Raw genomic sequence first — 25206 nt, 5'->3', positions numbered from 1 at the left:
TAGAATAAGAAGATCTACTTGGACATTATTCACACATACATGGAAGTGCATGCCACGGTATATGGCTCTGGCACAAAATATATTCCCAGCTACGTGAAAAACCATGGTATCCTTAGTGGACGGGATCTGCAGTTTCTTCTCCGAGAAACCAAGGTAAACTTTCAGTAATTCTGTAGAAATCCAGTAGTGATATTGTTTACTTGTTTCTTTCTTATGCCTTTACGATGGGAACAGAGTCTTTGTACTGTAGTAGTTCTTGGGGTCAGTTCTCAACTGAATTTTGGCTTAGAAAATTGAAAGTAATGAATTGTTACAGGACCAGAGAGATAGCTCAGCAGGTTGGAGCATATGCTTTCCATGTAGGGAACCCAGGTTTGAGCCCCAGCACCTCATCATCCTCCAGGCACAGTCAAGAGTAACCCCCGAACACCACTGGGTATAGCCCCCAAACCCAAAACAAACCAAAAAAATAAGTGGAGTGTGGCATAAGTTGTTACCATTTAAAACATCAAGAGTGGGGTGGGAAGAGTGTGGTGGCAGGAAAGATAAGGACCATGCTAGAAGACTGGACTTTGTGATTGAACTCCAGCTTTCTCTGGACCACTGTGACTTTGGGTGTATAACTCACTCACCCACTCTACTTCATTCCCACCTCACCCCCAGTCTCTACTGTTCAAGCAGTCGGCCCTTCATGTAGCTTTTCCTCATATATCCTCTTTATGAAAGTCCTTACTGGAACCCAAGAAAGTAAGGACAGGAAAATGCCACTTTGGACTCCCAGAACAGAAAAGGCATTGTGGACGGTGTAAGACAGGAAGGGTGGATGGTTGGATGCACCTAGAATTTGGGACAGGAGTGACATTTGGTTGGCTGAGACACAAGAGGTACACTAACCAACTGAGCTCATTTAAATCATTGGAACATGTAGGGAACCAAATATGATACAGGGCTCAGAAACTGTGCCACAGATATTGACTCCTGACCTTGGGGAAAGGGACCTGGGGGCAGTCTTCATGGAGTCTTGTTTTACTGACACACTGATCATGGGGCCTTCTGCTGTCCTTTCTGTAATTCTGCCGTGGAAGCAACAAATGAAGTTAGGGGATTTATAGATAGATCAAGTTTGGTCTGGAAGGGTTGGCTGGCTGGCATTTTAATGCATTAGCTAAGCTCTCATGTTTATTGGTATGTTCTTATTTATGAGTATTGCAAATGTTTCTTGAGCAGTCTCTTGTGCGCCATTGTGTGACCGATAAAAGAGTGAAGAAAACCAGAGCTTAGTGTTTCAGAAGGCATAAAGGATTAGATTATCAGCAGCCAATTTTTAGCTCTGGTCCCTGATGAACTGTGTTTTCATTTTTGAGATTGTGGAGAGAGGCTGAGTGGATGGACTTCTGTAGTATAATCATGATTCCTAATCATTGTATGACACTTTGCTTTGGGAAAAGTACATTCATATTTTCTGCACTGTGTAGTTCTCAAAGCAGCTCTAAGAGGTAGTCAAGACAAATATTACAATTAAGTTAGTCTTATTTTATTCAGGCCACACCCAGAGGTGCGTTGGGGGGTCAGAGTAGTTGAGGACCAAACCCAAGTCCCTCTCATGCATGGTCTGCACTCCTGCTCACTGAGCCATCTCCGCATCCTAATTAGCTGTATTTTAAATACAGAGAAATGAACTAGAGAGTATGGAATGCACACAGCCCAAATCTTTAAAGTGACTCTAACATTTTCTTTCTGTTTTTATTGCAAATTAAATCTCTGCTCAGGACTTGAGAGATAGGGCAGATCAATGCACTTTCCTTGCACGCAGCCAACCCCATTCAATGTCTGGCATTGCATATGGTCCCTCTAGTTCCACTGATCCCTGAGCACAAAGTAAGATTAAGCCCTGAGTACTGCCAGGTGTGACCCAAAATAATAGCAACAACAAAAAAATTAATGTGGGGCTAGAATGTTTACACATGAATACTCTCTATCATTAACAATATGGTAAGTCATGGTGATTAAATAAAATTTTTAAGATTTTACATATATGAGTAAATCTCTACTGACTCTTTGACATACTCTCCTCATAAATATACACCCAAACTTAAGAGTACACAATGGAGAGAGGTGTCTAGAGAGATAGCACTGGGGTTTAAACATATGCCTTGCATTCACCCTGTTCTGGTTTGATCCCTGATACCACACAGTCCTCTGAGCATCACCAGATGCAGATCTGGAGTCTAGCAGGTACCATCGATGTGACTCAGGTAATCACCGCACCACAGGCCCGAGCAGCACCACATCCATGGACCCTCACATTGACCCTCACTTTTGACCCTTTGCACCCTTGACCTTCTGAGCACCGTTGCTAGATCTTGCCCAAAAAAAGGAATATATGATGGGGGTCAATCTTCAAAATCACATGCAAAAAGAGTCTGTCACAGAGATGTGGCTGAGTGATGGGTCACCCTTTTTGTATGCATGAGGGTTTCATACCTAGAATTGACATGGGCCAAAATAAAATGAGGAATCTTCAACATTCCCAGCCATAAGTTATGTGAGTACCACGGCTAAATATGTAGCTCCTCCAATTGAGCCCTGATGCCTGCACCCAAAGTGTGTGTAAACACCACTACTAAAAAATGGGGCAGTGCCACAACTAGATACATGCATATGCACAAACAGACACACACACACACAAACATACACGCACACACATACACGAACACACACACCTACATTCATTGCAAAATAACAGCAATAAAAGAACGTGTCCTGGACTCTCACTAGACCAGAGCATATGGTGTTTTTTTTTGCCTCCATTCCTCCATATAGAAATGTACTTGATCATTTCTGCATCCAACTCACTTGTGCAATGCTATGAAAAGAAGTCATATCTATTTTTCCTTGGCCAAAGACCTAATTGACTTGACTCTAGATAGTCTTTGCTTTCAAGGCCACAATGTGTGTGTGTGTGTGTGTGTGTGTGTGTGTCAGTAGGCAGGTGTGTACCCTAGTTCACATCCCCTACTTCCCATTCACCTCCCATCTTAGCATAACATTTTAGAATCATTAAGCTGTCCAGGTCTGTTCGTGGCAATGCTATTTTCACCATTTGCCTCCTTTTTCTCTTCTCCACATCAGAAAGTGGGAACAGCTCAAGTGCCTTTAAAATGACATTTGGCAGTGCTGGGTTTCAGCAGCATGTCATTACCGTCTCACACACTTCTATTAACTCAGCCTCGTGAATGTCTTACTCAGCCTGGCCAAGTTTCAAAGAAGCCTTCTTTCCTTACCTATCATCCATTTACACTATCAGAGGGTAAATTTACCCTGTGTTTGGAGGCCTCTGCCAAGTCCCCTGAGGTCCAGGGGTCCTGAAGAGAGTCCCCGAGGCTACAAACTCGGGGATGCTGAGATATTGCATTGTGGATTAGAAATGTGTGGGCCGTATATATTCATCCCTAGGAAATGCAGGCTTTCCTGCGATGTCACGGAGCCCGTTTTTGCATTGCCTACTCACTTGACTAGAATATATTAAGGTAGTCTGGACAGAATGATGGCTGAAACCATTGGCAAATCTGATCCGAATGAGGCAGTGCCTCTCCATGACTCCCCTCACACAGAGCCCAGCAGCAGGCCCTAAAATGAATGAGCCTTGGGTTTTGAAATAATGACACTAAAGACCAGTCGGGCTTTGCATTTATAACTCTTTCTTCCTCTAACTCCTGCCTCTATGTCTCTGTGCAATTTAAAAGTGATTTATTCCAACTCGTGTTAGAAGTGGAGACCCGGGGATGCGGAGACGCTGGCGTCCACAGAATGGATGGTCTGCATGCTCCTCTGACTACTCATCAGAGAGGGAGCAGGGCTCCTTGGCATTTAGAGGCATATTTAAATGATTGATACTTAATCAGCCTCGACTCATTCTTTTCCTTTATGAGCCATCTCTGAATCCCTGAGCTCAGCCAGGAACCCCTCAGCTCAGCCGCATTTTGTCCTGTCACAGCCTTTATAGACCCAGGTGTCATTACCTGACTCTAGTTGCAGACAACCTCTGCAGCCAGGAGGAATGCAATGTAACAGTCTAATTGGGGCTAAAAGAGTGGAGAAGCTGTTGGCTATCATTTTATAATAGACACAGGAATTTGGATGAATGAATTATTTATCTAAAGATGGTGCAAGCCATTCAGTCCAGCCAGCCCCTGGGGTGCAGTAAGGGTTCCTGGGGCAGGTAAGGTAGGGAGTGGGGGGACAGTTTTTATCTTTGTGTGAAATCCCTGTCAGTTTTCTGCATGCCCTCTGCTCCAGTCATCCTGGAAGCTCCCCATTGAAGGCAGCCGTTGCAGTGGGGCACTCTCACCCTGGATTGAAGGTGCACTGGAGTGCACCAGAGGGATTTGTGAGCCCCCCTCAACAGCAAAGGTCGAGAGAGCTAAATCTGGTGGTGAACACCGGGCCAGGGGCTGCCAGGGTCCTGCTGTGGCCACAGCAGCCCTTCTTTGCTCAGATCTCTGCTCATTTCTCCTCCCCTCCCAGGTTGGCTCATGCCCACCCTGTTTGCCTAATTCAGCTCATCCGGTTCCTGGGGGATCCCCCTCAAAACTGAGACAGGATTGTGAGATAGGCCGTGTATTCTCTCCCCCGCTCATACCTGGCCTGCCCTTCCCATGAGCCTAGATGTGTTCCTACATCCTCTCCCAGAATCCTAGGCATGAGCCAGCCCCTGCTGGTGGAACCTAGCCCCCTGCTACTCCATGAAGGCAGGGAGGCTGATCAGTACTGTTGAAAGGTGCACTTGCAGTATCCAGTGCACTGCCTGGCCTGGAGTAAGATCCTCAGATAAAGAAAGGAGCAAAATGAAATCCACATCATCTGGGATCTTTGATGATGGTGCCATAACCCAAATTCCGGTCCTCATGAATGATGCCTCCTGTCCCAAGATCTCTGTCTACCACTTAGTGGCATTGCCCACATCTGCCTCCTCCCCCATCCCGTCAGAGGGAACCCAAGCAGGGCTTTGCCAATGGATCCTACCTCTTCTGTTGTTATTTCATATCCTGAAATATTCACCCTGAGAAAGTCGAGCAGGTTTCATTTAGTGACCTGTCCTACTAACAGTCATTCCTCCCTCTAACTGGATGGAACCCAAAAGCACACAACATGGAATCCTCCTTTCTCTTCCCAACTCAGATGTGCATGGGGAATGAGGAGTGGACAGAGATTTGGTCAGTAAGCTGCCTTTTAAGAACAGAAGCTCAGTCCTGCTAGGCTCAATAGTAGAGTACATGCTATGCATTTGATCCTGGAGGTCTCTGAGGTCCTGAGTTAGACCCCGGCACTATTATCCTAAAGCACTCCCAAAACACCATGTTTTAGGGCTGAGAGAGAGAGAACACAATAGTGGAGTGTCCACTCTGCATGTAAGAAGCCTGAGTTCAATAATCCCAGTATTTCTGGGAGTGACCCTCAAGACTTAGAGCTGCAAGTAGCCCTTATGCACCACCATCTATGGCCCCAAAACAAAAACAATAAAAACAAAATCATTATATCACTGTTACTGTCATCCCATTGTTCATCAATTTACTCGAGCAGGCGCCAGTAACATCTCCATTCGTCCCAGCCCTGAGATTTTAGCAGCCTCTTCTTTCTCATTTTTCCCAATGATTGAAGGCTCTTTTTTAGGACCAGGGGGATGAGACTGTTATTGTTCCTTTATTTTGCATATTGAATGTGCCATGGGGAGCTTGCTAGGCTCTTCCGTGCAGGTGGGATACTCTCAGTAGCTTGCTGGGCTCTCTAAGAGGCATATATATATATACACATATATATGTATATATATTTCCCTTTATGATGATGTGTAAAGGCTTCCCAGCCATGTGGTCCAGGAATATGTTCACTCATGCGTGAGACTCAGCCTGAGCATGTGGAAATCGGCCTGGAGTGTGGCAGCGGTTGGGTAGTGGAGGTGAGCTGCCAAGGCTGGGTCCCTTGGGGCAGGGAGGGCTCTCACGGGCCCCCCTCTGGGGCGCCCCTGGCACAGAGTCTAGTGGCGTGTTTTGGGGGGCCTCATTTTATGCTCCCTTCTGGGAGAAGCAGCCATGAGTTCTGGTGGGTGGCCAATGAGGAGAATATCTGGTGACAGCAGGAGGTAGCTAATGGGTGTGACCCCTGGGTCACCAGAGATTGGGGGAAGCAGGCAGAGGATCTCAGCTCCCGGGTCCCATTGAGCCCAGAGTCCAAGATCACAAAGTTCTGCATTACCTGGGTTCCATAGGACTTTGCTCATGCATGAACAAAATAATTTAATTTTAAAAACACAAATTAGAAAAGAAAAAAGCACATCCTCACATCCAAATATAGATAGAAACTCTCATGCTCTCCTTCACAGAGATACTTGATTGCTGTCACTGCCACTGTTACTGTAACTGTAATCCCAATGCTCATTGGTTGCTTGAGCGGGCACCAATAACATTTCCATTGTGAGACTTCTTGTTACTGTTTTTGGCATATCGAATACACCACGGGTAGCTTGCCAGGCTCTGCCGTGCGGGCAAGATACTCTCAGTAGCTTGCCAGGCTCTCCGAGAGGGAAGATCTAATCTGCTGGTACTTATCCTTTTGTTCACATGGCTGACAAATGCATATTAAGTGCTGGATATATTTTAGGTCTTATTATTAGTATAGTGATGCCTGGATATAAAAATTACTAAGGCAGTTTTGCCCCATTAGGAAGAATGAACAAGTGATACAACAATGGGAAAATTTGGGGTCGGAGCCATAGTACAGTATTTGCCTTACATGCAGCCCAGTCCAAGTACAATCCCTGATACTTCTTATGATCCCCCACCAGGAGTGCTCCCTGAGAGCAGAACTCAATATATATAATAATACATATTGTGATTCTAGCTTAAACCATTACATGATGATATAAGCAGGTCAACAGTTCAGTTATGTGAACTGTTGCTCTGTGCCATGGAAAGCAAAGAAATAACAAGCTGCAGAGTTTCTTGTGGAGGATACAGCAGATTCTCAGTCCTGCTCTGGAATATTTCTCATCCTTGTGTTAGCATAGTGCGTGTGCCCATAAGATTCTACTCCACTTAGAACTGCTCTGCTTAAAAAGTATAGTCGAAATGATATCTGCACTTGTGTATTCATCGCAGCACTATTTACAATAGCAGAATCTGGAAAAAACCCGAGTGCCCTAGAACAGATGACTGGTTGAAGAAACTTTGGTACATCTATACAATGGAATATTATGCAGCTGTTAGAAAAAAAGGAGATCATGAATTTTGCATATAAGTGGATCAGCATGGAAAGTATCATGCTAAGTGAAATGAGTCAGAAAGAAAGAGACAGACATAGAAAGATTGCACTCATCTGTGGAATATAGAATAACAGAGTAGGAGACTAACACCCAAGAATAGTAGAAATAAGTACCAGGAGGTTGACTCCATGGTTTGGAGACTGGTCTCTCATTCTGGGGAGAGGGCAACTCAGAGAGGGATCACCAAGTATAATGTGGTCGGAGGCCATGCGGGAGAAGGGTGATGCGGGCTGAATGTGGGCTAGAGACTGAACACAGTGGCCACTCAACACCTTTATTGCAAACTACCACACCTAATTAGAGAGAGAGAACAGAAGGGAATGCCCTGCCACAGTGGCAGGGTGGGGTGGGGGGAGATGGGATTGGGGAGGGTAGGAGGGATGCTGGGTATACTGGTGGTGAAGAATGGGCACTGGTGAAGGGATGGGTTCTCGAACTTTGTATGAGGGAAACATGAGCACGAAAATGTGTAAACCTATAACTGTACCCTCACGGTGATTCACTAATTAAAAATAAATTAATTAAATTTTTTTTTTAAAACTGCTCTGCTTGCCTCACAAGCACCCAGCTCCTTCCTGAAGCTCTCTCCTCAGCACCAATCCTCAGATTTGACCCCATGAGGACACTTCTTTTGTCATGAGTGTTATTCTACTTTTTTTAAATCACTGAGATACAGTTACAAAGCTTTCATGTTTGAGTTTCAGTCATACAATGATCGAACACCCATCCCTCCATCAGTGTACATTTTCCACCACCAATGTTCCCAGTACCCCCCACCCCACCCCCTGCCTCCAGGGCAGACAATTTCCCCCATACTCTCTACTTTGGGGCATTATGGTTTGCACTACAGATACTAAGAGGCCATCATGTTTGGTCCTTTATCTACTTTCAGCACACATTTTCCATCCCGAATGATCCCTCCAAACATCATTGACTTAGTGATCCCTTCACTATTCCAGCTGCCTTCTCCCCAGCTAATGAGGCAAGTTTCAACCACAGAGCAATGTTTCTGGCCCTTGTCTCTACTGTCCTTGGGTGTCAGTCTCATATTATGTTATTTTATATTCTACAAATGAGTGCAGTCATTCTATATCTGTCTCATTTCACTTAGCATGATACTCTCCATGACCATCCACTTGTAAGCAAATTTTGTGACTTCATCTTTCCTAACAGTTGCATAATATTCCATTATGTAGATGTACTAAAGTTTCTTTAACCAGTTGTCTGTTCTGAAATACTCAGGTTGTTTCCAGATTCTGGCTGTTGTGAACAGTGTTGCAATGAACATACAGGTGCAGTGTTATTTCTACTGTGTTTTTTTGCATGCTATGGATATATTCCCAGAAGTGATATTGTGGGTCATATGGAAGCTCAATTTCTAGTTTTTAAAGGAATGTCCTTAGTGTTTTCTAGGAAGGCTCAGACAGCCAGCATTCCCACCAACAATGAAAAAGAGTCCCTTTCTCCCCACATCCACACCAACACTGGTTGCTTTTGTTCTTTTGAGTGTGAGATGATATCTCATTGTTGTTTTGATTTGCATCTCCCTGATGATTAGCGATGTGGAGAATTTTTCCATGTGCCTTTTGGCCATTTGTATTTCTTTTTTGAGGAAGTTTCTGTTCATTTCTTCTCCCCATTTATTGATGGGGCTGAAGGGTTTTTTTTTTACTGTATAGTTCTACTAATTTCTTGTATATGCTGGATATTAACACCGTATCTGATGGGTATTGGGTAAACAATCTTTCCCATTCTGTGGGCTCTCTCTGTATTTTGGTCACCGTTTCTTTTAAGCTTCTTAGTTTGATGTAGTCCATTTGTTTATGTTTCTTTCCACTTCCTTGGTCAGTGGTGTTTCATCCTTAAAGCTGCCTTTAGCTTCAATGTGCTGGAAAGTTCTGCCTACATTTTCCTCCATGTACCTTATGGACTCAGGTCTTATACTTAGGTTCTTAATCCACTTTGATCTGACTTTTGTACTTGGCAGTAGAGAGAGATCTGAGTTCATTTTTTTTTTTTGCAGGTAGCTGTCCAGTTTTCCCAGCACCACTTGTTGAAGAGACTTTCCTTGTTCCACTTCACATTTCTTGCTCCTTTGTCAAAGATTAAGTGATCATATATTTGAGAATCTGTGACAGAATAGTCAACTCTGTTCCATTGGTCTGCAGGTCTGTTTCTAGTCCAATATCATGCTGTTTTAATAACTACTGCTTTGTAGTACAGTTTGAAGTTGGGGACAGTGATGCCTACTCATCTTCTTTTTTCCAAGGATTGCTTTAGCTATGTGTGGGGGTTATTGTTCCATATGAATTTCAGGAGTGTTTTGTCTATTTCTTTGAAGAATGTCATGGGTATCCTGATAGGGACAGCATTAAATCTGTATAGTGCTTTGGGCAGTATTGCCATTTTGATAATGTTAATCCTCCCTATCCATGAGCAAGGGATGTGTTTCCATTTTCTAGTGCCCTCTTTTATTTCTTGAAGTAGTGTTTTGTAATTTTCTTTGTATAGGTCCTTCACCTCTTTAATTTAGCAGACTCCAAGATATTTGATTTTCTGAGTCAATATTGTGAATGGGATTTTTTTTAATATCCATTTCTCCTCTTTCATTATTTGTATATAAGAAAGACATTTTGGTTGTTGATTTTGTAGACTGCCACTACAAACCTATCATTTCTAGGAGCTATTTTGTAGATTCTTTAGGATTTCTAAGTATAATATGTCATCCACTAATATTGATGGCTTGACCTGTTCCTTTCCTGTCTGATTGCCCTGGACATCTTTTTCTTGCCTAACTGTTATGGCAAGAACTTTCAGTACTATGTTGAATAGCAGTGGCGAGAGCAGGCAACCTTGTCTTGTCCCCAGTCTTCGAGTTTGGGGAAGATTGTTTCTCTCCATTGAGAATGATGCTTGCTGTGGACTTGTGGTAGATGGCTTTGACTATACTGAGGCACGTTCCTTCAATGCCCATTTTGCTAAGAGTTTTCATCATAAAGAGGTGCTGGGTCTTGTCAAATGCTTTTTCTGCATCTATTGATATGATCATATGGTTTTTATCTTTTCTTTTGTTGATATAATCGATTATATTGATTGACTTGCAAATGTTAAACCATCCTTGCACCTGGAATGAATCCTACTTGGTCACAGTGTGTGATCTTTTTGATGAGTCATTGGATTCTGTTTGCTAGGATTTTGTTGAGAGATCTTTGTGTCTGTGCTCATCAGGGATATTGACCTGTAATCTCTTTCTTTGTGGTATCTCTCTCTGCTTTTGGTATCAGAGTGATATTTGCTTCATAGACACTGGAAGTGTTTCTGATTCTTTGATTTCCTGGAAAATCCTGAAAAGGATTGGGAGTAAATTCTCTTTTAATATTTGGAAGAATTCACTAGTGAATCCATCTGGGCCAGGACTTTTGTTTTGGGGGAGACTTTTTATTATCCTTTCAATTTCCTCGGTGGTGATAGGTCTGTTTAGATACTCCAGGTCCTCTTGGTTCAGCCTTGGGAGGCTATGGAAAACCAGGAATTTATCCATTTCCTCAAGGTTTCTTGTTTCATGGCACAAAGATTGTCAGAGTAATCTCTGCTGATCCTTTGAATTTCTGTAGTTTCTGTTGTGATATCCCCCTTTTCATTTCTGATTCTGGTTTTTTGTTTGTTTTTTTTTTCTCTCTCTCTTTCTTTGTGAGTCTTGCTAGAGGTTTATCGATCTTGTTTATTTTCTCAAAGAACCAGTTCTTGGTTTCATTGATCTCTCAGATTGTTTGTTGGGCTTCCACCTTGATAATTTCTGCTCTAAGTTTTATTATTTCCTTCCTTCTTCCTGCGTTGGACTCCTTTTGTTAATCATTCTCCAAGATCTCAAGCTGTTAGTTTAGGTTACTTATATGGGCTCACTCATACTTCCTGAGAAATGCTTGTAGATCTTAAAACTTTCCTCTTAACACAGCTTTTGTTGTTTAAGTTCTGGTAACTTGTGTCTTTATTCTCATTTGTTTCCAGGAATCTTTTTATTTCCTCTTTGATTTCCTTTCTAAACCACTTGTTCAATAGTGAGCTGTTTAATTTCCAGGTGTTTGACTTGATTTGTGTGTGTGTGATTCACTTCTATTTTCAGTGCATCATAGCCCCATTTTCTTATGTATTGGATGTTTTTTCCTTGTAGAGTTCAACCAGTGCCTTATATCTTTGATATTAATCCCTTATCAGGAGAGTATTGGGTGACTATCCTTTCTGATTCCATAGGCTATCTTTGTATCCATGACCAAGGAAAAGAGGGGTTAGGAGGACTGGTCAGTGGTTGGAACTAATCACAAGTGTGTGTGGAACTGAAGGCAGGTAAGATAGAGAAGAGACTGGTATGCCAATAATAACTGGGAATGATAATGCTGGACAAGAACTGAGTGCTAAAAGTAGGTAAAGGGATATTCTTGACAAAACCTTTCAGTACCAATACTGCAAACCACAAAGCCGAGAGAGACAGACAGACAGACAGACAGACAGAGAGAAGCTCCTGACATAGAGGCAGGCAGGAGGTGGGGGGTGATGGGAGAGAAACTGGGGACACTGGTGCTGGGAAATTACACTGGTGGAGGGATGGGTGTTGGAATACTGCATGACAGAAATCCAACCATGAACGGCTGTGTAAAGGTCTATCTCTCAGTGATTCAATAAAAAAGTTTTAAAAAAAAATCTCACGACAGAACAATAGTTCAATGGACTGGAGCACTGAACCATTTATATGCAAGTGGCCTGGATTTAGTCCCCTGCATCATACAGTCACCCAGACCACCAGGAGAAACCCCACGCACTGAGCTGGTAGTTGTCCCTAAGCACCATCAGGGATTACATAAAAGACAAAACAAACAAACAAAAGTGAACCTCAGCGTTCTAAACCACTTAAGGGTTTCACACAATTCAGTTTCTCTGTTCACACCATTATGAAATGCAAGTGGTTTTCCCAAACCATTGTCAGTGTGTGGGAATTCCCTGTGCCATGAGTAAAATCTGTGGTGCTCCAGCTGTTCTCTCTTAATATTAGTTCAAAATTTTAATTTTAGAGCATGTCATCTCTCTGTTTGGAAGTGCTTACTGATAGAGCCAGGGTTGCAGCCATGGAGATGTTCTGTCATCTGGAATAGCCTCATTAAGTTTGGCGCTTCTGAAGGCTCGCTGAAGTATAAATAAAATATGCCCAGTTTCCTTCTGAAGAGTTGGGCTTTTGCACTCAAATGCATTCTTTTGTATCTCTTGCTTCCCTGCTCAGGAAACCTGGAAGAAGGCAGAATGATGTGGGAAGTGAGGGACAAGGGGTAAGTGATGGAGTTTGGATAAGGGTCCAGTATGTGTCAAGGTCCTGAGTACTCAGAAATGTATAGAACTGACAGTGAAGAACTTTTCATCTAACCGCTTGTCATTTAAACCTCAAATCTTCTATTTGACCTTAGTATATGTGCTCCATTATAATGTCACAGGTAATGAGTAAACAGGAAGCGAAAAAAATTGCTTATTGACAGAAATGACAGAAAGACTGTTATTTTGATGTTTCCAAGTAATGCAGTTCCTGCAGTCCTAATTAGTGTGACACGAAAACTCACTGCCAAGAAATTGCCTGGTATTTGCTTAAGCTTTATTCAAAAATTGTAAGGTTTTGGAGAGTTAGCCCAAAGTATTTATTTTATATGTACTGAGATGCTCTGATGCTAGTAGGGCAGAAGAGATGGTGCAAATTGTTATTCAGATATAATTAAACCTAGGTCACATTCAAGTCCATTAAGCAACAGCCTCAAATCCTTTTAATTAATGGGTTCAGATTGGTTGGTCTGAAGAAGCTAATTAAATTTTTTTCCAGGACTTTCTGTTCAAATAGACTTGCCTTATGCTCCTGCATTTTCTTCAGAGTTCCTTGCAGGTTGGAGTTGATGAGCGGTATCAGCACTTTGCAGCAGGCTCTGCTTTCCGGAGGTCAGCTGACAGTGCGAGCTCTGGGTCTTTCCATCTTACATGACCCCAGTCTCCACCTTCTGGCATCTTTCCCCTTATTGTTGGAAGGATCCAGAAAACCTGTGCTCCTGGCCTGACAAATGGCCCGAGAGAGACCATCTTTCCCATTGGACAGATCAGACCCTCCCCCCACTCTGATGGGGAGGAAAGATCAAAAGCATCAGAGGGTAACCCGAATTCTGTCTTTCCTGGAGCTGGGTTGTTCTTTCCCCTGTTTCCTTCCATTTCTTCTGTTGCTCCAGGCATCCCCTCCCTAGAGCCCCTTACTCCTGCCACACCCTGTACACAAAGGTGCTCTCCGACTCCTAACAGCCCATCAATCCTCTCAGGGTTTTCAGGAAAGGAGACATAAACCTTCCAAAGTAATACAGAGGTTAGCTACCTGCTCAGAAAGAAGAGAATTTTACTTCCTCGCCCCTGGGGGCTGCCCATAACTCTCCAGTAAGGCCAGCATGGAGCTGCCCAGCCTCCAGCCCAGGCACTGGCACCCTCCTCCTGCAGCTTCTCTTCCAGTATCTCTCCTCGGTAGGGATCAATCATGAGTCAGCGAAAGGGCCACCTAGGCAGGATTGCTGGGCAGAGGGCCCAAGAGCCACCACGGAGCACCGAGCCTCGCCTGTTCTGAAGAGTCCTTCACTCTCTGGCTGGTGGGGTGTTCCTCATTGCCGTGCTGGAGCAGAGGCTCTGGTATCCTTTGTCACTTGTGCCTCTGGGGCCTGGAACCCAGAGCTCTTGGAATTGCCTCCTTCTGTGCAGGGAGATGTCGCATGGCACCCAGCAGAGACCCTGGGCCTCGGGTACCTCCGGCATGAACGGACCTACAGCCGTCAGGATGCTTTGAGGTTTATGAAACCTCAATGCCTTTGTGGGCCCCAAGCCACAGAGCTGCAGGCAGACCCCTTTGTCACCGGCTCTCAGCTTGCTGGCCGTGAGGCCTGTGGTGCGCTTTTGCTGCCCTCTATCGTTTGCCGAGGGGAAAACATGGGTTTGCTTGCTGGAGAGCAAAGCTGTGAAAAGGCTCTGCAACCTCGCCCCCCAACATGAAAGGGAAAATCAGAACCTGATGTTGATGTCCCCCCAGTGAGAATCCCCCGGTGAAAGCCCACGCCCACCTCTCGCCCATCATGTTCCAGAAGCGCCCCTGGAATGGTAATCAAACCACCAAACCACGGAGGGACCTTTGTGTCCCGCACCAGGCATCCCTGAAAGGGCCTGTTGTTTCTGGGACTCAATGAAGAAACCTTCTGTTTGCTTAAGCAAGTGTTTTTCCAGTCCCGGCTCCTGGTGAGTTACAGAAAGGTTATTGTTGGGCCTTGGGTTTTGTTGTTGTTTTGCTTCTTTTAATACTCCCACCTCCCTCCCTTCAGCTCCCCCACCAACACTTATTTCATAACTTTTTTTTTTCATTTAGCAAAAGAAAACATGAGGACCGGGTGATATTTTCCAGATCCTAATGAAAACTGACTTCACTTAGCCTTTCCCACCAGGGTCCAAGAACCTCCCAGAGTCTGTGTGTGACCTTCACACAGGAAGGCAGTGTGGACTAGCCAGCCCTGTGCAAGCCAGGGACACTCTTGACAGTGTGTTCATATGTTCTGTGCTTCTGTCTTGCAGCTGTTCGTTGGACTTGGGTTTCCCTACGAGGGTCCGGCTCCCCTGGAGGCCATCGCAAATGGATGTGCTTTTCTGAATCCCAAGTTCAGTCCCCCAAAAAGCAGCAAAAATACGGACTTCTTCATTGGCAAGCCAACTCTGAGAGAGGTAAGCATCTCTACACATCATTCTACTTTAGTGAAAGCAATAATGGCTGTGGATGAAGCGCTGGCAGCTCATTTAAGCCTCCTACCCTGCACAGCAGAGATTGATCCACTCCATGCAACACATCTGGGTGGCAGGTGGAACTGGCATGGAGACAAGGAAGGTCACATTTAGCCCCAGAGGGGCAGAGCCATGTGTGGATTTGAATCCATTTCCACCCTTTCACAAAGTGTAGTATGTTTTCAGTCCACCCACGTCTTACCTTCGTTAGAATAGATATTGCTGAACTCCGAATGAGCTGAACTTGAGTTTTGTTGACTGGCTAGCATGTATGGAATAAGGAAATTATTTATTTGATGGGTATTTCTGAAGAACCTACTCTCCAGGACGGGCCGTGGCAACTCTGAGTGGGACTGTGGAGTCCTTAAGTTCAACCTTGAGTCTCATAAGAGACTGCAATGATGAAGCTGCATTTAATCCCCCACTCTGCCACCTCAGCAGGCACCCTCCTGAGAACCCAGCCTGCCAGTGCTCGAACCATTTTCAAAAGCCCTGTTTCAGTGGCTTTCTTGGGTCCTCTTGAATACTGATAATGGTGGACAGTCACTCCAGCAGTTGGATTCAATTTGGATCAATAAACAAAAGCCTTCTAGATGAGTATGTGAGTGCCAAGCCAGGGGGTTCTTTATCTAGTCTGAAACAGGTGGGTGCAAGAAACCGAAGGTTGAGTTTCTCGTTGCTTCAGTGTTGTTCCCAGGTTCCCCAGAGGCTGCTGGGAAGGAGCAGCCTCAAGTGTGTGCGGTTGTAATGCCCGAGCCTGGCAGGCTTGCCGCTGGCAGGCAGCCTTCCTGCAACACGGCAGCCCTGACTCTAATGCCTGCATTTTCAGTTCCACAGCAGTTTTATTAACTGCAGGGTTGGTTGGTTTTCTTCCCCTACATAACACATTCAATGCATTTTTTTTTTCTGATCACTTTTTACTGTTTAGTCAGAGATCTTATAATTAAGACTGCTCTCTTCTGATCCTCTTTGGTGAAATGGAGGAACATGAGAAAGATCACTAGGTTATACTCAAAAAGATGGCTCTGTTGGCCAGATAACAGAGGCAGAGGAGAGAGAGAGAATTACATGTACACCCACATTTACTGATTTTTTTTTTTCCTGCTAGTAGAATAAGTCTGATTTCTTCATTTGGGGGAATAGTTTCATTGTTGGGGGTCATTCCTCAGCAACCCCTGAGACACTAGGACTCAGAGATCAGGAAGGTCCAATCTGACATTGAGGCACTTATTCTTTGAAAAGATTTTAAAGGATGTTCCTGGCAAGTAAGAACATCTCAATTTGGAAATCTCAGCTTTAACATGTAACTGACTCTTTTGAAGCTGACATTTTGGAGAAGTAAATGGGGACTAATAAATTCTTGTCTCTGGATTTTAATTTAGTGTAGAAAATCTCTAAAGTTCTACTTTTGCCCAATTGCACACTTGTTGCAACTTTACTTTTTTGGTGATAGAATATGTAATATATACAATATTTTAACTGTTTTGAAGCCTACAGCTCCCTAGTACTAAGTCAGCCACCAACACTATATATTTCTAGACCTTATTGACCCAAAAAGAAACTGTCCTCATTAAATAATTATTCCTAGGGCCAGAGTGATAGTACAGCAAGTAGGATACTAGCCTTGCTAGCACCAAGGTTCAGTCCCCGGCATCCCATATAGTCCCTTACACACCACCTGGAGCAGTTCCTGAGTGCAGAACCAGTAGTAACCCCTGAGCATCACTGAGTGTAGCCCCAAACCAAAAACTTTTAAAAATTCCCCTTTCCTTCTGTCCATCTTAGAGGTTCCCCTCCCCCGTGCTTCATAACATTGATTTCACTTTCTATCTTTAAAAATCTACCTATTTTAGATACTAGATATAATGGAATCATAATAGTTGTTGTTTCGTCTCTGACTTTATTTCACCTAGCCTATTTTTAAGGTTTTTATATATTATAGCACATGTCAGAATCTCATTCTTTTCTAAGGCTGCATAGGACAGAATTGCCTATTATGTCCCATTTTATTGACCTAGTCTGTTAATGACCTCCTGGACTGTTTCCACTTCTTGTTAGTTTGGTTACTGGTGTTTTCACATGCACAGTGGTTAGTGGTTTACAGACATGAGTCCTTTTAATTCCTTGGCATGTTCTTGAGTCCTTTTAATTCTTTAGCATGTTTACCAACAAGTGGAGCTGTTGGAATTTAATTCTTTTTTTTTTTTTTCTTTTTTGCTTTTTGGGTCTAACCCAGCCATGCACTGGGATTACTCCTGGCTCTGCACTCAGGAATAACTCCTGGCGGTACTTGGGGAATCATATGGGATGCTGGGAATAGAATCCAGGTCAGCCACGTACAAGGCAAACGCCCTACCCACTGTGCTATCTCTCCAGACCCTTAATTCTTATTTTGAATGATTATGGTCTTAACAGATTTTGGCTTCACCCAGCTTCCTATGATGGAGAGTGGTCATATTAAAAAACCTTAATTATCAAAACTAAGAAAATAGTATCGGTACCAGTGGTTTTGAATTGCCGATCCGTTGCTGATTCACTAATATAAAAAGTTTAAAAATTATTCAAAATTATTCATGTAACCTACAACTACAGACTTTTAGTCTTCATTAGTTTTTTGTGGTAATGTTCTTATTTTATTCCAGGATCCAATCCAGAGTTAGCATTATATTTAATTGCCATGTTTCTCTAGTCACCTCCAACATTTCATTGCCACTCATGACCTTGATCCTTCTATTTAAAAAAAAAATTTTTTTATAGGAACCACATCCAGTGGTGCTGTATAGGAGTGGGTCCAGGGCCATTCCCAGAAATAGATGCAGGCTTGATGGTGCTTGGGCATTGGCACAGTGCTCAGGGTCACCAGGGTTACACCCAGTGATGTTTTGGAGGCCACGGGGCCTACACATTCAGGGCATTTGCTACTTGAACTATTTCCCAGGCCTTGAGCTTGACCCTCTTAAAGAATACTGGTCCATGTCTTTGAACACTGTCAATCTGGATTTGAATCACAATTTCTCATGATAGTTTGAGATTACACTATTTGAGCAATAACAAAGTCACAATGATCACCTTCTTAGCATGCCATATTAGAGGGTGCAAGGTGTCAGAGTGTCTTATTAGTTCTTCTCAAACTTCTACTAGTTTATTTTCGCCTGTATCAGTGGCCTTTACCTGCAACAGTTATTACTTTGAGGTTCTTTCTCTTGGTGATTTTCTATTTTCTTCTCCCTGATTTCCTAAAACGAATGAAGAAACCCATTTATTTTTTACTGCAGGTCCTTACAGAAATATTGGGAAATGATTAAACTGAAGTATTCTAGATGACATATTCAACTGCACTTTTTGGGGTTTTTTTGGGTTTTTTTGCTTTTTGGGTCATACCCAGCAGTGCACAGGGGTCACTCCTGGCTCATGCACTCAGGAATCACCCCTGGTGGTGCTCAGGGGACCATATGGGATGCTGAGATTTGAACCCAGGTCGGCCGCGTGCAAGGCAAACGCCCTACCCACTGTGCTATCCTCTAGCCCCTCAACTGCACTTTTTTATTACTGACAATCTTCACCATTTTTAATGACTTTTGACACAATCAATATTTTTTCTTGAAAAACAGAAGAACTGAGTTTACTCTATTTTCCCTGCAAAGTATGTAATGTTACATATAGCAGCTCAGCCACTATGAAGTTGCTGAGAAAACTCTGTGTATTGTATTTTGTCCATTGTCATCGTTTAGTAATTTGGTTTCTCTTGACCCTAGAGGTTTCCATTATGGCATTGGAGCCATTCTTCTAAGATGAGAATCCCCTTCAGGGCTGCCACGAGTGGGCTCCCTATCCCTTCCAATGTGTAAGTGAGACTCTAGTTTAGAATGGCAGTGAGGGGTCCTTTCAACACTTGCTCAGAAATTGACCCCCTGCAGATGACCCTGTCACTCCTGGGCTCTTACAGAAGGGTAGAGATGCAGAAGGTCAGTAGACAGATGTCCAGTGTGTCCCCACAGCATCCCTAGTGTAGTTGCTGTAGGAGGGGAATTTATCAGGCACGTTTCTTTTTTTCCAGGAGCTCGCAATTTTATATGGAAGTGATAAGACTAATAGATAATCAAAGGAAATGCATAAAGAAATAGCTAAGTGGAATAAGGAAGAGGAGTTTACTTGGAGCTGTGCCTGATGTGAAATGTGCTGGGTAGTTGAGAAGGGGGTGCCGAAGGAACAATGCTTTAAGGAAGAGCAGGAGAAAGGGATTCGAATATGAGGGAGGTGAGTGTGGGTGGGAGTGGTGGAGTCCACTGCTTCTTGCCAGAGGGCACGTTTCACCTGAGTTGCATCCTTCGGAGCGAGAGACAGCTCAGAGGGCAGGCTGAGTGCCAGCAGCATCACACAGCTGTGAGGGCTAGTAAACTTGGCCCCGTGGCAAAGGGGACTTCCCATTCTGCTCTAAGCTCATAAATGCCATAATCCCTTTCTAACCAAAAATGTTTTAAATCAGAAAAGAACCATCAATAATTCTAACAGTTCTAAGGCTCAAAAAGCCCTAAACACTTTAACCTACGTTTACATAAATACATTCCTTTTTTTAATTTAAGCAACAACAGAGCCATATAAGTTGTTTTCATATCATGTGCATATGTCCCTTCTTTGCCTTTATTTGAAGAAAAGAATACATCTAGGGGGACCAGGGCAAAGGTATAGCGTGTAGGGTGTTTGTCTTGCACATAGCTGACCCAGGTCCAATCCCTAACACCCCATGCTGAGTCTGCCAAGAGACATCCCCGGATGCAGAGAGAGGAGTAAGTTCTGAGCACTGCCAGGTGTGGTCCAAAAACCAAACAACAAACCAAAAACCCTATATCTCTAAATATAGTTTAATTTTTCTTTATGCATTGAACCAATTTGTACACCAAATATACACACAAAGGGGGAGAAATCCCATAATACCTAAAAGAAATATGGTCATTTCAACTTATGCTTTCAATGTAATACAAATTATATTTTTATCTTTATGTTGGGAAACATATTAATAGGTTCTTGATCATTATGCTGACATTTTATAAGCCATAAAAATTTTCTGGCTTAGGAGTTTTTTTCCACATAAAGAGAACCTGTGTTCTCAGTGGAGTCTTAATCACCACTGTGAAGTAATGTCTCATATTTAATAAGATTTTCGTTACTTTACAAACTCTTCTCTATCAAATTACTGATTGATATACAATGAAGTAGCTCAGATCAGATGGTCCTCAATAAATTAACAAGAAGGAACATAGCATTCAAGGGTGGATAATGAATCACAAACTACCTTTCTCATAAAATTAAGTAACCCCACTAAATGTGGCTGAAGAAAATGATAATGGCTCAGTACTCTGAATTTTCCAAGAGTGTTCAGCAACCTCCTAAATAAGCAGGGTCCTTAAAGAGGGAGAGAAGGGGCACTGCTAATATGTATAAAGCTAAGTGTTGAAATCAATGCCAAGTTTCATGTTTCATTTACCCAGACTTCCACTAGGAGAATTAATTTGTTCTTCAGTCAAAAAAAAAGAAATGATATGACTTTTTTTTCTCATCTTCATAGAAGATCTAATACATAAATTCAATCTGGGTTTTTTTATTTAGTTTTTTTTAGGTTGGAGCATTTTTAAGAAAGTGATTAATTTTTAGTATTTACACAGAACATCATTTGGTCTTTGTTTTAAAAACATTCTTTAAAATTGCCATCCATCCTGGGGATTCAGACAATGGCTGTGGCTTGAAATCCAGCAAGCACAGGATCCTGAGTTCAAACACCCTGCCTGTCCCATGTGTTATGGAGATGCTGATGGCTCCTCTCTTAGGGATGCCCACCAACAAAGGACCTGCAGAATGGCTCAGTGACTTAGGAAGTGCCCAGGCAAATATGAGACCAGGTTCTCCTGGCCAACATGTTTTTGTGGTCCCCATGTAGGACAGAAGAAAGAGAAAACTGTTACCTTTATTTCTCTGTTAAGTAAATAATTTGTTAAAGGAGCTGATTTTGAATTTACTCTCAGACAAGGTGGTCTTGAGGAATGATAAATCCTTCTAAACCTTCCAGTCCCCATTCCTGCACAGGAGACCAGATCAGTCACACATGTGCAGTGATTAGCCCAATCCAGCCGGGGGCTTCATAGAGATGTGATGAATCGAGAATAAGTACTGAGGGGTCTGGGCCATAGTGTAACAGGTAGGGCACTTGCCTTGCATGCAGCTGACCTGGGTTCAATCCCCGGCACCACAGATAGTCTCCCAAGCCCAACAGGAGTGGATCCCTGAGCCTAGAAACAAAAGAAATGGACAAAAGAGGAAGTAAGTGCTGAGAAGAATAAATAATATTTCCTGACCTCTGTGAGCATGGGTGGGGAGCTGGTCTGGCCAGCAAGGGGGCAGGACTGCACAGAGGAAGCCAGAGCAAGATCTCAGTGGAAGTGCATGACCTCCATGTACAGGCTATTGAAGACTTGTAGCTGAGGTCCAGTAACTTAAGTTCTGGGTGGCTGCCCCCAGTAGTGTGTGTACACTATACACCATTGGCACAGTAGGTTAAATAATGGGGTTCAGCACCAGGTGAAGAGGTACCAGTGAAATCATCCAGTCCTCTGAGTGTATTAGACACAAGAAAAAAAAGGGAGATAACCAGCCTCAAATGCAAGGACCACCACCCTCCCAGAAATGGAATTCATAAGTAATGTGCCTTGCCTTATGGGCTGGAGTGATAGCACAGAGGGTAGGGCATTTACCTTGCATGCAGCCGACCCCAGTTTAATTCCTCCATCCCTCTCGGAGAGTCTGGCAAGCTACCGAGAGTATCCCGCCCACACGGCAGAGCCTGGCAAACTACCCGTAGCATATTCGACATACCAAAAACAGTCACAACAAGTCTCACAATGGAGACGTTACTGGTGCCTGCTTGAGCAAATCGATGAACACTGGGATACCAGTGCTACAGTGCAATGCCCTGCCTATAGGAAAGTAGTTTATAATATGTTAAGTTATACTTCAGTATCTGAGTGGTGAAGTGATACTTGACCTCACAGGACACCCAGGAACTCACCAGAAGACATTATGATGCTTCTTACCTCCGCACAAAGAATAAGTGTTTACTTGAGAGGAATAGCAATGCAGCTGAATACAGCCAGCCCTTTTTTTAATAGTTGATAGTACAAAATATAAGCTGAACATGAAAGTGTTTTCATTTACATATATGTATGTATGTATAACATTCATTTGAGATCTAGAGATAGAGCCTGAATGGGGGCTATTGCACTAGAAATATGCTCATATGGGTGGCATTGACTTTGTGCCACAATATTTTTTTCAAAATGGTATCTGCTCATTAGTGAAGTTTCAAATAAAACAGCTCAGACATCTCTTTATTCACCTGCTCCTGGGAATGTCAGTGTACCTCACTGTGGAGAGCAAGAACCTCTGAAGCCATAGAGAAGCAGCCATGATTTGCAGGAGTGGCAAATCAGGAAGCACCTCACAGGCTCAGGGTAGTACCCCTGAAGTCATGTGAGAACCGAAAACACTTCCACAGATATCTGCAATGCTCCCTTTATATCAGGACTTTGGAGAGACACAAGAATAAAGGCAGAGACAAGTTTGCAAGATCATTTTAGCTGTCTTACAGAATGAACTTTTCAGAGTGGAGAACTAGCTGATTTCATATGGGTTTGCTTTGACCAACCTTTTTTTCTTTAAATTAATCCTCCTTAAAAACAAAAATTTTGGGACTGGAGCAATAGCACAGCGGGTAGGGTGTTTGCCTTGCACACAACCAACCCAGGCCAGGTTCGATTCCCATCATTCCATATGTTCCCCCAAGCACCTCCAGGAGTGCATGAATGCATTCCTGAGTGCATGAGCCAGGAGTAACCCCTGTACATCACCAGGTGTGACCCAAAAAGCAAATAAATTAATTGATTAAATAAATACTTTGGTTAAAAAAAAACAAATTTTCAGGCTTGTTTTTTTTTTTTCCGCTCTTTGGGTCACACCCAACATTGCTCAGGGGTTACTCCTGGCTCTGCACTCAGATATTACGCCTGGCAGTGCTTGGGGGACCATGTGGGATGCCAGGGATTGAATCCAGGTCGGCCACGTGCTATCGCTCCAGCCTCCAGGCTTGCTTTTTGAGCCTGTATTCTCCCGTGAACACATACCTCACTTGCTTGTCTCTGTGTTTCTTTGCTTGCCTTTTTCTGGAGAAGACTATGTTCTCTCTCAAACATTTACTTCTCCCTTTCTCTTACCTCTCATCTTTCTTTTTTTTTTTTCTTAATTTTTGGGTCATTCCTGGCTCTGCACTCAGGAATTACTCCTGGCGGTGCTCGGGGGACCGTATGGAATGCTGGGAATCAAACCCAGTTCAGCTGCATGCAAGGCAAACACCCTACCCGCTGTGCTATCGCTCCAGCCCCCCCTCACATCCTTCTAAACAAGTTTCAGTTACAACTTTCTTGATTAACAACAACAACAAAAACCTTCCTTTTCTTTTCCAATTGTAAATTGTTTTTTTACACATATTAGGTCTCCAATGTGATGCTTATGATCATTATTTTGTCCTTACTCCAAAACTCATTTAGATAACATTATGGCCCTTTCTACTATAATTTTATCTCTTCATGTGACTTTAAGGACCCTATTGTGAATTTCCTATGCTTGTCTGTCTATATAGGTACTAGTTTGTAGGGCTGAGATGTGGCCAAGCAAAAGTGCTCATTATTTCTTGTTGGTATTTTTGAAGTCACCTGTTACGCCCCTATGTGATCTATTTATATTTTTATTATTTGTAATCTGCAGGGTGGTTCTTAAGAGGTTTGGATCAAGGAGAAATAAAAATGTCTTGTTACTTGTGCAAGTACAGCTCAGTACCATAAAATGCATAACACTTCCTCCATCACAGAAAGTTTTAATTCAATGCTCAAGAAACTAAGTTGTTCCATTTCTTTCCTTCCCAGCTGACATCCCAGCATCCTTATGCAGAAGTTTTCATCGGCCGGCCACATGTCTGGACTGTTGACCTTAACAATCAGGAGGAAGTAGAAGATGCAGTGAAAGCAATTCTGAGTCAGAAGGTGGTTTCTTTTGTTCCATGTTTCCCAATTTGTAATGTAAACTGGGATATGTAGACAGCATCACAGGCCTTCATTTGAGTGATGAGAGCATTCCCTTCCATCTGAGCTGAACTCTGGAATTAGAAGGTAGCCAAGCTTTGGCTTGGGAATTCCACCCATGTTCTGTGAAATGGAAAACCAGGTGGTATCCAAACATGTGCCCACACTCTAGTCTCTTTTGAGGTGACTCCTGGGCCCCCAACATGCTAATATGGAACTTCAGTTATACTTGCTTCAGTGGCCAAATTATGCAGCTCTCACAAAGGTCAGAAAATATAGGCCTGGCCCCAACAGAGACAGAGCAAGAGGGGAATGGAGAGATCACTTAATAAAATAAAGCTTATGTTTGCTATCACAAAATGAGCTATGAAAGAACACATTAACTAGGGTTAGAAGGGATGAGAGCGATAGCACAGCAGCTAGGGTGTTTGCCTTGCACATAGCCGACCCGGGTTCAGTTCCTCCGTCCCTCTTGGAGAGCCCAGCAAGCTACCGAGAGTATCTCGCCTGCATGGCAGAGCCTGGCAAGCTACCCGTGGGGTATCCGATATGCCAAAAACAGTAACAACAAATCTCACAATGGAGACGTTACTGGTGCCCGCTTGAGCAAATTGATGAACAGCGGAATGACAGTGCTATACAGTGCTATGTTCTTCATGCAGAAGGTCTGTATTCTACCCCAGAATCTCATGGTCCTTACAGCCAGTGGGAATAACCCCTAAGCACTGCAAGTAGGGCCCCAAAACAAAAAATAAGGAAGGAGAATGAAGTATAAAACATAGATTTAAAAAATACAGGGAAATGTTTTTATATAGCATCTATTTTTCTTGTTTCACTGAAACATTTTATAGAATTTTAAGTCGTGTGCACTTCAGAATTCTCCTAAACGATATCTTAGACATTTATTGAGTACCTACTGCATGCAGAGTCCCTTTG

The 25206-nt window shown here is 43.2% G+C and overlaps 1 protein-coding gene across 3 annotated transcripts in view; it reads left to right on the top strand.

Moving 5' to 3' along the window:
• MGAT5 (alpha-1,6-mannosylglycoprotein 6-beta-N-acetylglucosaminyltransferase) overlaps positions 1–25206 on the top strand; it is a 384102-nt gene that overhangs the window by 335493 nt on the left and 23403 nt on the right. For all 3 annotated transcript variants that reach the window (XM_055122917.1, XM_055122916.1, XM_004616498.2), the window contains 3 exons: positions 4–153; positions 14942–15088; positions 24115–24231. In XM_055122917.1, the coding sequence (XP_054978892.1) occupies positions 4–153; positions 14942–15088; positions 24115–24231 (414 nt within the window). The remainder of the gene's footprint in view (positions 1–3; positions 154–14941; positions 15089–24114; positions 24232–25206) is intronic.

Source organism: Sorex araneus, chromosome X (genome assembly GCF_027595985.1).
Source record: "Sorex araneus isolate mSorAra2 chromosome X, mSorAra2.pri, whole genome shotgun sequence".
Classification (NCBI taxonomy): Eukaryota; Metazoa; Chordata; class Mammalia; order Eulipotyphla; family Soricidae; genus Sorex; species Sorex araneus.
The sequence above is the reverse complement of the archived record's forward strand: the minus strand, read 5'-3'. Positions and strand labels throughout refer to the sequence as shown.